This window comes from Rhynchophorus ferrugineus, unplaced genomic scaffold, assembly GCF_030347505.1.
Source record: "Rhynchophorus ferrugineus isolate W39M unplaced genomic scaffold, kcgeb_rfMv2 rfM7, whole genome shotgun sequence".
NCBI lineage: Eukaryota > Metazoa > Arthropoda > Insecta > Coleoptera > Curculionidae > Rhynchophorus > Rhynchophorus ferrugineus.
The window spans coordinates 30,705,151-30,720,630 of record NW_027472586.1 but is presented as its reverse complement, the minus strand read 5'-3'; the positions used below and the strand labels follow the sequence as shown (position 1 = coordinate 30,720,630).

The following is a 15,480-nucleotide window of genomic DNA, read 5'->3' as shown; positions in this document are numbered from 1 at the left end:
GCTTTAGGTTAATAGGATGCGTCATTTTTGCGAATCCCACAAAAGAATTCACTTCAAAAATCGTTTGTAAAGAATGCAAATACTAAACAGCTGTTTTTAGAACTAGCTTCAAGTGATAGAAGTTAGCAGTCAGTACTTCTCAATATGGAATGTGATGGAATGTATAAATATGTACGATAATTGTTAAAATGAACAGTAGGCATATCTGGGTTAAAAACATGCATAATGGTTAGTATAAATTCATTATTTTGTTCCTTGTTGTCATTTGAGTGAAAATAATGTATAATCTTACTACTATAAATTTCTAGATTTTGTCATTATATATTTATTTTGATATTTTGATATCTACTAATCTACTAATTTACTTATCTTATTATTTCATAGTTCTCATTACGATCCAAGAAATTATTCATGTATGTAAAATTTAGTTTGTTTTTGTGATAGTCCATATGCAAGAGTATAAAATACACTAGGAACCACATCAATTTACTGAATATGTTTCCAGCAATGGGTACATTTTTATATTTAATTATCCTTTCTAGCTCACTGTAAAATATAGAAATGTTATACCAAGCAAATAGGAACGCAAAAACGTACGTCTGTAGTTATAATTAAATTAAATCTTTTGTCTATATCTAGTAAAAATTGTTTTTTTGTATATATAATTTCATAATTTTAATATTTAATTTCCACGAATGGGAAATGGATTTTTTTCGAAACATTAACTTTTATAAATTAGTAAATTTCAGATTCATGAATAAAACTGAAATATAATTAATACATTCGAAATGTTTACGCGATCGTTTGACTTTCGGGTTCACAGCAATGTAACAGTTTTTTACGGTAAATTTAATAAAAATGATGCTTGGATAATTAATTTACTAGAGCTTTGAAAATTTTTTTTTTATTACTCTTTGTGAGTCCACAATCTGCCCTATTGGCAATAAGTATTTCTTCTGTTTATATTATATATACATGGCATGTAGAAAATCACTTCATTAAGCAATCTTCTGTATAATATATTATCTTAATTAATTAGTCTTATTCTAATGCTTATTCTAAACTCTACATATGTCCAGTAATCAGATCAGGTGGTGTTAAACGTTTTAGTCTACGCACTTCACTATCACGTCGTATATTTAGCTGATTAGCGAGTACATTGGGATGCACTGACACTCTTTCGAAGTACTTCACACAAACACGTTGGATTACACTCGTTATAGGTTCTAGAGGAATATCGCGTTGTATCACTTTATTTGAAATATAGTACGGAGCATCAACAATGGCACGCAACACCTTATTTTGGAACCGTTGAATGATGGATATATTAGATTTGCTAGCGGTACCACATAGTTGAATTCCATATGTCCAAATGGGCTTGAGTATAGACTCATACAGCAATACCTTGTTATCTAATGATAACTTGGATTTGCGCCCAATGAGCCAATACATTTGATATAATTTTAGTCCCAGTTGTTTCCGTTTAGAGAGTATGTGCTTCTTCCAGGTTAGGCGTCGATCTAAATGCATACCAAGATATTTAACATGCTCTGCTTGGGGGAGTTGACGATGATTGATGTTCACTGGTGGACATGTTCTTTTACGCAGGGTAAACGTTATATGCGTGGATTTTGATTCATTGGCTTTAATACGCCATGTCTTCAATCATAATTGTATTTGCTCCAGGTGGGTTTGTAGGTTTATTGATGCTGTGACTGGATCTTCATGGGATGCTAAGATTGCTGTATCGTCTGCATATGTTGCCACAGTAGTTATTTTTGTGGTGGGCAGATCAGCCGTATACAGAAGATACAGTACTGGACCCAGTACACTACCTTGCGGAACTCCTGAATATATGGGATTTAGTTCGGTATATTCATCACCTTGATTTACAATAAAATGTCTGTCAGTGAGATACGATTTTAGTAGCTGATAGTCCGGATGAGGGAGAAGTTTCTTTAGTTTAACCTGCAAGCCCGTATGCCATACTTTGTCAAAAGCCTGAGATATGTCTAGGAAAGCAGCCGAACAATATCTTTTGGCATTTAGGTCAGTGTTTATTTGGTTTACAAGTCTATGCACTTGTTCTATGGTCCCATGCTTATTGCGAAAGCCAAACTGATGTTCTGGAATAATTTTTCTTTTTTCTATTATATAGTTTAGTTTTTTTATGTATAATTTCTCGAAAACTTTCGAGATTATTGGTAATAAACTTATAGGTCGGTAGGAGGTCACATCTTCTGGTATTTTTCCTGGTTTAAGTATCATTAATATTTTAGCTACTTTCCAGATACTAGGGAAGTAATTAATTCGTAGCATAGCATTAAATATATATGTTAATAGTTTTATAGCCTTTTCTGATAGTTCTTTTAAAATTTTGCCAGTAATTAAGTCATAACCAGGAGCTTTTTTAATATTAATCTCTCTTATTATTGTATGTTTAACTTTTTTGACCGTTAATTTCTCGTGCGGTAAATCCATTTGAAATGGCGAATCAATTTACTAGAGCTTTGAAAATATAAAAACTTTTACATTTGCATTATCACCGATGGGAACCATTTTATACTTTTGTTAAATATATACCTATCTACGCCGGTAGAGATACCTGCTTGGACCCTGGATATTGAAAAAATCTCTTTTTTACATATGCATATAAAATGTCACTTATATTGCCCGAGAAAATTCAAAATCTACATATTAGTGATGTGGGGTTACCACAAATTTTCAATATTTATTTCAACAAAATCTAACGATTTATTATTTATTTATTATTTATCAAAATAAAAATTCATTGATACGCCAATTTTTTTAAAAATATATTTTAATGCCTCCTTTTACCAACTAGGGGCTTATCTGGACTGGACCTATAGTTTAACGTGGGCTCCGAACCACGGTCCTCAGCATTAAGCTTACCGAGGGGCGAGTGACCTACTTTAGAAATAATTCCAGAAGATATCCGGTCTTACCCAGCCTGGTTACTGGATTTTAAAGTCTTGCCTAGGAGAATCACAAATTTTAAACAATCACAAACATAAATTTACGTTCATACCATGGATTCGACCATTCTATTGCCTTTACCACAGCACCACCAAGCCGGCATACGTCAATTTTAAACAGGTTATAAACTAAGAACACATTGACAGATCGAAGAATATGACGTATACATGTTATTAGAACTTATTGAATAAACCATATCAATTAAAAAGTTTGAGTTTTTGAATTTTTTTGGTTTGTAAACATTATATGATTTGTGCAGCTTACCGCCAATCAGCATGACGCAAATGCTGAAGATCTTTTCGTTGGTTGTGTTGGCGCTGACGTTGCCAAATCCAACGCTGGTTAAGCTGGAACAGGTGAAATAAAGGGCTGTGACATAAGCGTCCGTGTTGGATACATTGAACACCTCCATGATCTTTAGTCTGTCAGCTAATGCTCGAATCCATCCTGAAAGAAGAAGAATATATGTTATTTCTAGTTGTCTAGTCACCTGTTTTCAATATATTAAAATTATAAAAAAGTATTATACTCTTTATATGTTATAGAGCTGGAATAAATAGAGATTTAACTTTGATAACGATACAATCGCTTTTTCGATATATTTTTTTAGTTTGTTTGAACCGCTATGTAAATATCCGCGAAGGAATGTGGTTGGTTCATATTGTTTCAATGGTGCGCTTGTTGTTATATATTTTGGGTGCCATTTTCTGTGTGCAGGACGTAAAGGAGATTATGTTTAATAATTCTTTGCATTTTCGTGACTAGATTCTAATCAACAGTGGTTCCTTATAAGGCATCTTTTCCTAAGTGTTCTGTAAGCGGATGTACACAAAGCAAAGAAATGAGACATAGTTTTCCTTTCAAGAAGTTTCTGGCTCTATTTAAAAGATAGATAGATGCTGTTAAATATAATAAAATTATTTGAATTAGGCATGATTAAACCACAAGAAAATTTGTATCGCAAAGCCAATGAACAATTGATTAATGTCAAATTGCATTTCCCTTTAAAATTATGCTTATTAAAGTAGAATACATGTTCTAACGGGTTATTTTATATAAAGAAATATATTCTGGATAACTAATCGGGATTGTTGGTATTTTTATGATCTACTAGAATGTATACAGTGAAAAATATTCACACCACAAAAATTTATAAAAAAATGAAATTAAATGCAATTTTTGTTTACAATTTTTTATGATTAATTCTGTGCCATGTCTATAAGAGATCTCTTTTTAAGAAAGTAAATTTTAAACTTTTTCATCGTATAATACATAAGGGTTTTCGGGTGTTCAGGATAAAATGTTATTAATATTATGATAAGAGATGAATGATAAGATGTATGACTTTCTTGTATTTACCCCTTATGTTTATATTAAATTTTATTCAATAAATCTCTATCAGAAATTAAATTATTTTTTATTTTGTTGAATTGCAACAAAATGTCAATAAAATGTGATGTAAACTAGGCAATCAAATTACTCGAAAGCATGTCATAGTACCATCTAGGTATTGGATATTGTGGAAAAAAGTGAGTCTTATTTATTTGCGTGCTCTGAAACATGTTGCAGTCCATCTTTATCTATCCATCTACTGTCATCTATTTGGATGAAGCATACTTTAATATAAGAGTCTCTATGAAAAATGGATTCCTCAATCTCACATATAAAGGAGCCACTGCATTTCAGAAGAATGTTTGTTTTTTGCGGGAAGCGTCGACTATTCGATAATTTTGTATAATGTAATTACCAAAAAATAAAATGTGAAGAATATTTTCTCTTTGAATATCTCAAAGTCTCGTTTATACCAACGAGGGTTTATCTGGACTGGACCGACAGTTTCACGTGGGCTGGAGCCATGGTCCGTGGCATTAAGAATACCGACTGGCCAGTGACCAACTTAGAGACTATCCCAGAAGGCATCCGGACTTACCCAGCCTGGTTACTGGCGTGACTGGTATGATTATTCCTTGTCGGATTTTCCACTATTGCCTAGAAATATATTTGCAATTACAATTACAAAACATAAAGTGCATCCATGCCCCAGCAGGATTCGAAACCGACTATCGAAACAGTAGGAGCACCGTCTTGGCGCCGTGACTACTGCGTCAATGAGACCGGCGAAGAACAATTTAATATATAAAATTTTATGCGACAATACCTAAAGAATTTAAATATCTGCGTTGTTATAAATGTGGTACCTGTTGTAGGACAAAAAGACCTTTATTATTTTTATACAGATAATGAAGATGCGTCCACTGTGTAAAAGGATCCAGTGTTCCAGGAATCTTTCTAATTTTTAAAATTCAAAGTCGGTCTCGAATGTATCTCGAATTCAATAACATCCAGTATTTCCGCATTAACATAAGCAAGAATCTCTAATGGAATAAAAATATTTTTCCCCGATCCACAGGGCTTGTTATTCAACTCGCCTTGAAACTTTTACGGTTCATTTCATTATCGACGATATTTACTACGGCTCATATTCCATTCACAATTAGTCTCAGCTGATTAAATTCTACTGTAATATGCATATGGTAAATCGACGATATCAAGTCGTTTAACCGCTTACTTGATTTTAGAAATCACGCGGGATACTTACTCAAAATTATATAAAATAGTGAACGCCCTATGGCCGAAATTCGACTACAATGTATTGGATTAATCAAGTATCCCATAATAGAATAAAATGACCAATTTAAAAATTATATGTTACTAAAACTTATTTTCACAGTAATTTCAACATAAGATCAGAAATGTAATTGATACATTTTTTTATTGCTCTTCGTGAGTCCACAATCTGCCCTATTGGCAATAAGTATTTTTTCTGTCTATATTATATATACATGGCATGTAGAAAATCACTTCATTAAGCAATCTTCTGTATAATATATTATCTTAATTAATTAGTCTTATTCTAATGCTTATTCTAAACTCTACATATGTCCAGTAATCAGATCAGGTGGTGTTAAACGTTTTAGTCTACGCACTTCACTATCCCGTCGCATATTTAGCTGATTAGCGAGTACATTGGGATGCACTGACACTCTTTCGAAGTACTTCACACAAACACGTTGAATTACACTCGTTATAGGTTCTAGAGGAATATCGCGTTGTATCACTTTATTTGAAATATAGTACGGAGCATCAACAATGGCACGCAACACCTTATTTTGGAACCGTTGAATGATGGATATATTAGATTTGCTAGCGGTACCACATAGTTGAATTCCATATGTCCAAATGGGCTTGAGTATAGACTCATACAGCAATACCTTGTTATCTAATGATAACTTGGATTTGCGCCCAATGAGCCAATACATTTGATATAATTTTAGTCCCAGTTGTTTCCGTTTAGAGAGTATGTGCTTCTTCCAGGTTAGGCGTCGATCTAAATGCATACCAAGATATTTAACATGCTCTGCTTGGGGGAGTTGACGATGATTGATGTTCACTGGTGGACATGTTCTTTTACGCAGGGTAAACGTTATATGCGTGGATTTTGATTCATTGGCTTTAATACGCCATGTCTTCAATCATAATTGTATTTGCTCCAGGTGGGTTTGTAGGTTTATTGATGCTGTGACTGGATCTTCATGGGATGCTAAGATTGCTGTATCGTCTGCATATGTTGCCACAGTAGTTATTTTTGTGGTGGGCAGATCAGCCGTATACAGAAGATACAGTACTGGACCCAGTACACTACCTTGCGGAACTCCTGAATATATGGGATTTAGTTCGGTATATTCATCACCTTGATTTACAATAAAATGTCTGTCAGTGAGATACGATTTTAGTAGCTGATAGTCCGGATGAGGGAGAAGTTTCTTTAGTTTAACCTGCAAGCCCGTATGCCATACTTTGTCAAAAGCCTGAGATATGTCTAGGAAAGCAGCCGAACAATATCTTTTGGCATTTAGGTCAGCGTTTATTTGGTTTACAAGTCTATGCACTTGTTCTATGGTCCCATGCTTATTGCGAAAGCCAAACTGATGTTCTGGAATAATTTTTCTTTTTTCTATTATATAGTTTAGCTTTTTTAGTTATAATTTCTCGAAAACTTTCGAGATTATTGGTAATAAACTTATAGGTCGGTAGGAGGTCACATCTTCTGGTATTTTTCCTGGTTTAAGTATCATTAATATTTTAGCTACTTTCCAGATACTAGGGAAGTAATTAATTCGTAGCATAGCATTAAATATAAATGTTAATAGTTTTATAGCCTTTTCTGATAGTAATTGATACATAAAATATAATGTATTAATAACTGTAAATTACTAGGGCACTTAATATTATAACAAAGTATCATAAGTAAGATTATAAGTATACATGATCTTTCTTTACTTTTATATTACAAACATAAGTATGGAATAATAAATGAACTAATACATGTTTGTTTATTAAAATAGAAAATAAATGAATAAAACAATTTTAACTATTGTATATTAAAACAATAACCAATAACGAACACAATTAGATATTTTATTTTTTACAATTTAGAAGTGTGTTTGAAAGGAATGTTTTTATAATCATTAAAGTACTTATTACATTTTCAATAATTAGGTTTATAAAGTAAATAATCAAAACAATCAATATAAGGTCAAAGAAAAATATGTCGTATGGTCACATATATTTATATTAATTATTAAATAACTTAATTTTCATCAATGCTTTAAAATTTTTAAAAATGCACTGTTAATAATTCTTAATATCTTCTATTTGTCCTATGCGTTCCATCTCTGCAAATTATGTAGTAGGTTTGATTTTAACTCCTGCATATTTTCATTACTTCATTTATAGATTCATATAGTCATATAGTTTATATATATATATATATATATATATATAATATGCCTTAAAATATATACTACAAAAGCAATAAATATATCAGGCTGATTAAAAGAATAATTTCTTTACATACATTTTTAAATAATATTGCTTTGCTCTTTGCTTATTTATTTCAATCTTCAATCTCGCCCTTGCAGATAGTATATATTTAGTTTGTCCTCTAGGGTTTTCATTTATATATTGCTTTCTACATTCTCTTATGTTCCACGTAGGAACTAACAACTCACCTACAAATGAGGAATTAGAATTCTATGAAACTATATATAATTATTATATAACTATTTATAACTGTTCATATTTTGTAGAACATTACTTTTAACTTTTGATGCACAAATTAGCGTATTTATTACCTGCAATTTTCAGTTGCATTTTGCTTGTTAAGAATGTTTGTTAACAATGTTGAATGTTGTTAATGCTTTTCAGTGTTCCCCTTTTCATCAAAAAGGGTTGGCAAAATTTTTGCTAAGCTGACTAATATATAGATAATTGTTTTACATTCTCTAGCATAGAGATGCAATGGGTTACGAAATTTGTGAAATGCCTGGAGCTTTACTATATTTCAACGATATTGCAAAACCATACATTGTATTTTAAAGACAATTTCTAATGTTGATGTTTCAGTGCTTGAGCTCTCTTCAGATGGATCGCCTTCATGGCTTCTAAACGATTTTTACGATGCTTAAGTATGATATTACATATACTATAAAATGTTTTTGCAAAGAATGTATATATATAAATATATTTATTTATTTATTTGGTGTCACAGCATGTTATAATAGTACTTTTAATATATAACATATAATAAACCGTCATGTATAGCAATATTTCTTCTCATCTTTTTCTCATTAACATGGCGATACATTATGGAAACGCAAAAAAATTTGGTAATCAAAAGACACTATGTGTGGTGAGTATTCGAACAGTAACACTGTATCCTTCATAACTTTACAACATGTAACCGACTGTTGTAATGCAAGAGGATCACTTTGACTCTGATAATCATTCATTCTGGTCTCTTTTGCAACACTACGTCGGTAGATATTTGCTATAATATTTTCGTTCGGTTTTAGCAGTTCGTAATAGACAACACCTTGATGACCCCACTATATGCTCTGCAATATTTTACAGTCATGAATTTGGCTTTCAAAAATGGCTTTACAGAAACTTCGGTGTCTAATGGATCAATTGAAAAGTCCCCGGCCTACCATAGTAAAACAAATATTTTTTTCAAAATAATATTTTTTATTCAATCTAATTCCCTTTAAGGGTGATACACTCATTGTAGCGTCCATCCGACTTTTCGATGCCATTTTTGTAGTACGATTTAAACTTTGCTTTAAATTTGCACTGCTTTAAAATAGTCCTCAGATTCGGGGATCACCTCTTCATTCGACGAAAATTTCTTCCCAGCGAGCATTCTTTTGAGATCTGAGAACAGGAAATAGTCGCTGGCGGCCAGATCTGGAGAATACGGTGTATGAGGAAGCAATTCGAGGCAAAATTCATGGATTTTTGCCATGGTTTTCATTGACTTATGACACGGTACATTGTCTTGTTGAAGCATCACTTTATTTTTCTTCAAATGTCGCCGTTTTTGGGCTATTTCGTCCTTCAAACGCCCCAATAACGCTATGTAATAGTCGCTGTTGATAGTCCTTCCTTTTTCAAGATAGTTAATTAAAATTATTCCATGCGCATCCCAAAATACAAACGCCATAACCTTGCCAGCCGACTTTTGCGTTTTCCCACGCTTTGGAACGGGTTCACCGTGTGCATTCCACTCGGATGACTGTCGATTGGATTTCGGAGTGAAATGATGAAGCCATGTTTCATCCATTGTCAAATATCGACGGAAAATTCGGGTTTATTACGCTTGATCATCTTCAAACACTACTCCGAATCATCAATAAGTCGTTGCTTTTGGTCAAAAATGAGCTCGCGCGGCACCCACTTTAGACAGAGCTTCCTCAGACGCAAATATTCGTGAATGATATAATATACACGTTCAATTGATATCTTTAGAGTGTCTGTTATTTCATTCAATTTGAAATTACAGTTATTCAAAATCATTTTGTTAATTTTTTAAATGTTTTCGTCGGTAACAACCTCTTTTGGGTGTTCTCTACCTTCACCGTCTTCGGTGCTCATTTCACCACGTCTGACCTTAGCATACAAATCCTTGATGACCAAGTTTTTGCTTCAACTGTATTTTTTCCCTTCAAAAAGCGATATTTTATTAACACGCGAAATTCTTTTTTATCCATTTTTTTTCACAATATCCAAAGTTTCTTCACTTAAAAGCTATAATTCACAAACTAATAATCCCACAGCGGTCAAATTTATAGACGCATCTTTTGAATGTTAGTGTTAACTAAAAGACATATGGATATAATTTTAGTAGAATCTATGTGTCAGGCCGGGGACTTTTCAATTAACCTGTTATGCTGGTAGGTATTCTGGATTAACACACATGGCATTTTGCACTTGGTTTTGTTGTATTAGATACAGTTTTCATCGTTATTCATAATATGCCACATAAAACTCTTTCTTTGTTGCTTAATTTGTATGGCCATTTTGGTTCCTATTGAGTCTTTCCCGTTGCATGTAAAAGTGTGCAGGCAATTGCAGTAGGTGGTCAAATTGTTATATTTGTCTGAATAAATTATGTTGTTTTTAATGGGTTATTTTATTTTACATAGCGTCATTTGTCAATTGTGTGACGTTTTTTCTTATTCAGTTATCGTGAATTAAATTGCGCGCTTTGTACTATTTTGTTTGTGTTGTCTAGATACTATTATTTCATTGCTTTTAACCGATTTCTATGTCTATAATAATCAAAGGATGTATATTAATACTCTGTATATTGTAATGTAATAATAAACTATGTATCTGTAAAGTGCTCTGTATATTAATACTTTGGCTATGTTTTCTCTACGAACTATTGTTAATGGTTCGAGACGATTACTTGAAATTTTCAAGTTTTCAGGATGACTAAGGCTTTAGACACATCTCCAAGAAAATATAGAGGGACACAAATGTTGCACTCCGCACATTCCCAGAGAGAGATAGCAGCTATTACCGGAGTTTTAAAATATCGAATCGAAGTAAAAATCGAATTAAACTTAAAATTAATAATAAAAGCCTTTTGAGGCATATCGTATTGGAATATGTGGCATAAAAGGAATCACCACACCTCGTACCGATTGAGAAATCAGAAAAAAATTGAAGATCGTAAAAAGAGCGTTGGCTATTTGACCACTATAATAAATGACGAGGGTGTAAACTTTCGAAGAGGACAATGCGGAGGTGGTTGGTTGAAGATAATCTAATTGGACTTCCAAAAAACCATGCCTAACCGATAGCATGAAAAATAAATGACTCTAGTGGGCTAGACAATATCGAAATAAGACTGTCGCAGAGTGAAGTCGAGTAACTTGACCAATATAATTGATCACTGAAGATTTTCTAGTATTGATTCTGCTAATTTGCATTTGTGCTTTTCGGATTTATACATTAACACTTTACATTTTCACCTATAGGTCCACGGTTTAAAAGGATCCAGTGTTCCAGGAATCTTTCTAATTTTTAAAATTCAAAGTCGGTCTCGAATGTATCTCGAATTCAATAACATCCAATGAAAATTTTCTACTATTGATTCTGCTAACTTGCATTTGTGCTTTTCGGATTTATACATTAACACTTTACATTTTCACCTATAGATATCGCTGATCAAAATACATGGACGCATCTATTATCTTATTTATTTATTTTATTTATTTATTATCTTCTTTATTTACAAGAATATACGTGAAATTATTTATAATTTCATTTTTAAATATTATATATTTTTAAGGAACAATACAGTCATCTTAATAAAATGATAAAATGTCTGTCAGCAACCGAGTAGGTAATTAAAAAAAAACTGACGTTGACATGCAAACAAAAGAATAAGAAGCGTTTCGTACGCTGCTTAAATCCTACTGTTTTTCTCCTTTTTCCCGTCTTTGTTGGGAAAGAAAGCCATTTTTAAATGAGTGAAGTATAAACCCCCTGGAATAATCGAACTTTTTCTGTCAAGAGGCGCCATTATAATTTCACCATATGATCATTTTATAATATGAATATATGTGTTAAGGGAATTGTGACAGTTAAGTATATAAATCAGTGATGAACTACGAAAAGTTTAAAACAACGAAAACGTTTATCTTACTATAAAAACGAATAAATTTTACGGAAGAAATCGGCGACTTGCTAAACTGCGATACGAGACGGTACTGCGAGTTAAAATCTAATCAAATATACATAAATCGTCATCATTATCACACCATTCATTTTTCACATAAAGACATCGTCTGGTTGCTTGAAATATATTTGGTGTGTTTTTTAATCACGAAATAACACTGCTTCACAAGAAAATATTTGTTTCTTTACATCATGAATTAAGGCTCGCTAATCTTCGGTTATAAGGAATATAAATATAACAGAAAATTAATTATAATTGTAACAGAGAAGGAATATTGATATAACAGAGAAGCTATGTTAATTAGTTTAGGTTTTCATAAAAAAACCATTAATGTAACAAAGAGAAACAATACTGTTTTCCTTTACAAAACCAGGAACCCGATAAAAGTGACTGTGTATGTTCTTGGAGACCCTGCCTTTATTCTACAGAAGATTAACGGACTAACAAACTACTTCCGCCGCCAGTTCTGCCTCTAAACCTCTGCGGTTGGTCGCGTTTTCTCTCAAAATCAGGATTATAAAATGTTGAAGGCTTGTTTTTTCTGTTTTTCTTCACACTAGTTTCAAGCTATAATTTTGGATGCAGTACAAACTGGTAAAATGTCTATATAGAGAATATCAAACAAGGCCCATGTTTTTTTATCTTTCATTTATTCCTGTAATTATAACTGAATATGTGTTATAAGATATATCAGGAGCCCATGAAATTTTTGGTGAGTAATACCAATTCCAGATTAACGTGCCTGTTAATATTATAGTAAAAAATCATTTGTTTATTTTTTTGTATTTTAGAGTTTCCTTTTCAGTAATTCTGGATTATCTGGACTAGACATATTGCTTAGTGTGGGCTTCGATCTACGATTGAAGATCCGATTGAGTGACCAAATTAGAAAATACTGTGCTTCAAATCTATCTATTAGGAAAAACTAAAACTAATTTTTCCCCAACTTTATATATTTGATTAATGGTATTAGTTTACTTATATTTCAAATGCTATGGTGCTGTAGCGACCTTGAGGCATGTCGAATTTTACATCGTGGAATAACGGTCTACAAAATATCCAGAAATATAATACCACATGTCGAACACGGGCGGGGTGCCAGGAGCGTCAACTAGAACCCAATAACGAATAGCTGGCGGCAACCCCGAGAAGTTTATCTGGGATGTGATGGAAGGGTATTTTGATTTATTCAGTGCTCAACCCTCGTTTGGTTTAGACGTGCCACCATCGACTGCCCAAGCCTCGTCACCAGGTAACACCGCTGCCATCTGTTTTATCTAATTGTATTTTTCACATTTTTTTATATTGCCAATAAATAACGGTCACATAATGTAACACCACTGTTTCATAACGTTTTACCTCCATTCACCGAGCCACTTCATTTACCTTAAAGTGTAAATAAAATGTTATTTAAAATGTTTCATTAGTTTTTGATAATGTGTATGCATTCTTTCCTCTTCCTCTCCCCTAACATTGTTATGATAACCATCGTATCACATTAACACTGTTTACGTTAGTCACAGAGAACGCTATAATCGGGAAATCCTCCTACTATGTAACGGCATTTTATTAGCAGGTCCTCCATCACGGCTGAACGTTTACATGGTTTTGAAATATGTTTTAATAAAAGGCATAGGCAGTGGAGACTATTAAACCCATTAGATAATAATGTGATCCATAGTTAAAACGCTGCTCGGTATGATAGCTTATCTAAACATGCCGCTGCTTCTCCATTCCCTAATTACAGGGTGTACAAATAAGTCTTGAGGGTGTTTTGTTACTTGGAAAGATTAATTTGGAAAAATTGGAACAATGAATTTTATTGGATCTAAGAATCGACCTGGGTCATTGGTTTTCGACCGGAGCAAGTAGTAGTCAGAACGAATACTTTTTAGTGAATAGTTTTAGGGAATGCATGGCTTTCGGTTATAAATGGAGTTATCAAATGGGTATAATTAGATTTTTGTTTAAAAATTTTATGGTAACAAATAAACAAATGACTTTTTAGTATAATATTTACAGGCACGTTAATCTGGAATTGGTATTACTCACCAAAAATTTCATGGGCTCCTGATATATCTTATAACACATATTCAGTTATAATTACAGGAATAACTGAAAGATAAAAAAACAATCAATGGGTCTTGTTTGATATTCTCTATATAGACATTTTAACAGTTTGTACTGCATCCAAAATTATAACTTGAAACTATTATGAAGAAAAACCAAAAAAACAGAAAAAAACATAACTACCAGTATATTGAATGAGTACAGTTTAATCTGCTATTTTAAGGTTTTAACGAAATTCATCCACTTTTATGTAAAGTGGTCAAATAAAATTCCGACAAAACTATGTTATTGTATCAGTTGCTGAGACCTTTTGTCTAATAGGCCATTCTATACATAAATATATCCTATGTACTTTATGATAAAAAAAAAGTTTTCAAAATACAATAGTTCTTGAGTTGTTAAGGAAATACAACAATTTTGTAATTAAAATACAACTTATTTTCACTATTCTTTGTGTAAATTAATGCAGAAGGCGAGTTTCTTAATGAACAATATAAAAACATATACAATGAATGATGTAAAATCGATACGTAATGGTGAAAAGTATTATGAATTGGATGGAAATAACTTGATAAATCGTATGCCTGGCTAATACTAATTCTAACAACGCACCCAACTTATGGTTATATTATCGCTTATTGTTGTCTTTTTCTTTCTTCTTAATTTGACATTTTTCCAATTTCAATCTTGATACTTGTCTTATTATGTTGTTCGGTTCTGACTGTTCTTTTGCTAATTCTATACTCTTGACATTTAGCTGTTTCTGGTCTTGGTTCTGTAAATTTTTCATTCTGTTAATTGTGTGAATCTCGCTAATTCTCATTCTCAATGCACCGTGTTATATCGCCCAACTTCATCCCTCGGATTCTTCGTGGTGGCTGAGAAGGTTGGCCCAAGAAATACTTCTCTGCGTCCTGATTCATTCAGAATTTTAGGAAGGGGAAAGATCCCTCCACGTCGATGGAGCGAACGTACGTTAGGGATTTTTAATCTAACTCGGGTTCTCTTGAAGATTATGGTTATAGCCATCATAAAAGGGTCCCCTACGGGTACAACTACTGACACGTTACGTCTGGCATCCCCATTATCCGGAATACTCAACAACGAGCCGATGAGACATCCTTTTTGCTAGCCACGTGTTTTATGTTTGGTAGGTGTCTTTTTGATCTTGGCGTAGCTTCATCAGACATTGGATATAATGCGATATTTTATATTTTCCCAAGTTATGATTTTTCTCCCATATCACAGGTAACCGGTGGGGCAAAAGTCCTGCTACCATTTTCGTTTAGCTCAGTTTCGTTTTAAACATTGTGTTGTGTAGATGT

General features: G+C 32.8%; 1 protein-coding gene across 3 annotated transcripts in view; it reads right to left on the bottom strand.

Moving 5' to 3' along the window:
- The window catches only part of Elk (Eag-like K[+] channel), a 348,673-nt gene that overhangs the window by 68,746 nt on the left and 264,447 nt on the right, over positions 1-15,480 (bottom strand). For all 3 annotated transcript variants that reach the window (XM_076409682.1, XM_076409683.1, XM_076409684.1), the window contains exon 9: positions 3,262-3,444. In XM_076409682.1, coding sequence (XP_076265797.1) covers positions 3,262-3,444 — 183 coding nt within the window. The remainder of the gene's footprint in view (positions 1-3,261; positions 3,445-15,480) is intronic.